The 2523-nt window shown below is 35.7% G+C and overlaps 1 protein-coding gene across 1 annotated transcript; it reads right to left on the bottom strand.

Moving 5' to 3' along the window:
• Positions 1-105: 105 nt before the first annotated feature.
• Tsp_07281 (hypothetical protein) lies at positions 106-826 on the bottom strand. Its single transcript, XM_003381546.1, has 4 exons — positions 814-826; positions 583-701; positions 176-521; positions 106-152 (listed from the first exon to the last, which is right to left on the bottom strand). Exons 1-4 carry the CDS (start codon positions 824-826, stop codon positions 106-108), a joined length of 525 nt encoding a protein of 174 aa, XP_003381594.1.
• Positions 827-2523: the final 1697 nt, after the last annotated feature.

Below are 2523 nucleotides of genomic sequence, written 5' to 3'. Positions count from 1 at the left end.
TTGCCCCGCCCACAAAGGGCATGGATGGTAAATAGCTGTTGATACCACTGAGGTACAATCTTGAATGTACCATCCATGCCCCAGGTTCGACTGGCTGCCAGCAGTCTAATGTTGTAACCCGTAGCAAAGACCAGGATGTGCCTCGATGCACTCTGCCACAATAAAAAATTATCACCGGCCTTCGTTGTTCTAAACAGGACCGGGATTTGCAGGTCCCGACGATGATTGGGTAGTTTTGGGAATCGCCTTGCCCGGTGGCCGTACATCGCGGACTTTACCCGTTTAAAGTTAGGGAAATAGCCAGATGTTGATGGCTCGGCGGACGCGGCGGAAGCTTCCTCGTCATAAATGGCCGGGATGGGCTTTGTTTCTTCCGCGCTGCGCTTTGTCAAAACCGCCCTCTTTTCCATTTTGTACGCCAAGCGTTCATCTACCGGGCAGCTTTCGATGTGATCATTCCGCTTGATAACCGTTGTCACATCAAGGTTGGTCCATACGGCACCACCACAGCCCTTTTTATCCTATACCAAAATAAACTAATCCTTAATAATTAAGGAAACACACTGTACATTTAGCACATACCTGCGAGCACCTCCAATATTTTTTTCTGGCGGCACGTTTTAATTTATATGCCCTACCTTCATAAACAAGGGACGTATCACCGCAACGATTTTGCACAAGATGCAACTCAGGTACACTAGCTATAGGCAAAAGAAAGAAGATGATTTGAAAAACTCGAACGAAAAGCACTGATCGCAAATCCAACAGCAAACGAAAATGAATTGGACGCTTTTGAATTTCATTTTATATAACCATTTTGCAACATTTAGTTTTTATTTCTCATTGGTCTATTATCGATTTCCCTTTTGATATATAAATCTGCTCTGACTGTTTGTAAATAAATTTGTTGCCTGTTGAAATTTATCAAGATGTCCGGGTGTAATGTCAGAATACTGAATAATCTGTTTGAAAAATCTGGAATGTTGTAGCAACGCTTTTAATTTCCGGGTTACAAATGGCACTAATGCTAACGTTACGCGTTAGCTCGCAATTTCACTTAATTTTACGCTTGATTTCTCACATATGCCTTTGTGAAACATTCTTCGCTTTTCTCGTCACATCACATATGTTGGTAAAGGCGATTTTAATACAAAGGGAAAATCAACAAGTGACAAATTGTTCACAGTTGCAGCTTTCAAGCTTAACCAAAGAGTGACAACTACTAAATCATTAGCATCTGAATAATTTTTTGATTTTACTGGGAGTGTTCTATTTAAATCTTTCTTGTTTACAATCTAAGAATTTTACTTTAATATTTACAAAGTTTTCTTCATTACGAAACAAACGACCATATATATTTTTTAATATATGTTGAAGAGGTTTGCTGTTTGTATGAAAAATCCTGTTTGACGTTCATACATTTCATATAAAATACAGTCGAACTTCATTAAGTGCATAAGATTTTGGTCGATAAAAATTCCCTGTTGTTAATTAAACGATAAAATAATGGATAAGTGCATAGTAATTCTTGCCAAATTCCATGCTCACATATAAGCAAGTTCAAATGTAATTTGAAATACAACATCAAACAGATCAGCTACATCATAGACGCTGCTTTTGATGCGAAATGTTTAAATATTTCGTTATCATTAAAATATATACACTGAAAGGTTGCAAATGGAAATGAGAATAGATGGCAATTTAAGTGTTCACCAACGCACTACTCGGTTTTGTTCAGATGTTGAAATAGAAAGTTTACAATTTACACGAAATATATAAATAAATTTGTTTTTTGACTTGTAAATAATATTGCAGATTTTTAATTTTCTATTTAAATAAAATATACGACTTTAAACAATAACACTGATGAAAGAAGTCAAAACTTTCTGAAGTTGAAAATAAAATTCTTTGATTGCTAACAAGAAAGATTTTCATAGAACAGTCAGACGGAAATCAAAAATGTAATTCGATGCTAACAAATTGCCATGCATAGTTTAAGCTGACAACTGCAGCTGTGGACAATTCATCACTTGTTGATTTTTCCATTGTATTACAATCGCCTTTAGCTAATCATCAGAATATTTTCTGACAAACGGAAAAGCATCTAATGCATAAATCTCATTTAATTGCTAACTGAAACGTCATTTATCTGATGAACTCAGATAAATGAGTGTAAAACACTTTGAAAGCAAAAAAGAAGCGAACGACAGCACGAAGCAGAATAGCAGTTAAAAGCTGCTTCAAATTCACTCTGCAGTGGACATCCCGTTCTTTGATGTTAGCATTCGTGCGCCATTTGTGTGTGATTAATTTTATTCTGTCAGTATCAACAAAAAGCATTAGTGCTACAAGGAATATTAGAAGTTGATCTTCGATTGTAGATAAAATATAAAATGAAAACTAAATATTGTTGCAAAATGGTTATTTAACATGAAATTCAAAACTGTACAATTTATTTTCACTTTTGGTGTTGCATTTGCGTTCAGTGCTTTCCGTTCCAGAGTTATTCAAATCATTTTTCCA

The sequence above is a fragment of the Trichinella spiralis genome, assembly GCF_000181795.1.
Source record: "Trichinella spiralis strain ISS 195 chromosome Unknown Scfld1, whole genome shotgun sequence".
Lineage (NCBI taxonomy): Eukaryota > Metazoa > Nematoda > Enoplea > Trichinellida > Trichinellidae > Trichinella > Trichinella spiralis.
The sequence above is the reverse complement of the archived record's forward strand: the minus strand, read 5'-3'. Positions and strand labels throughout refer to the sequence as shown.

Excerpts from the sequence above, each read along its gene's own strand:
- Tsp_07281 (XM_003381546.1), bottom strand. Across the intron at positions 522-582 it reads AATATTGGAGGTGCTCGCAG|GATAAAAAGGGCTGTGGTGG; the intron begins GTATGTGCTAAA and ends ATTTTGGTATAG.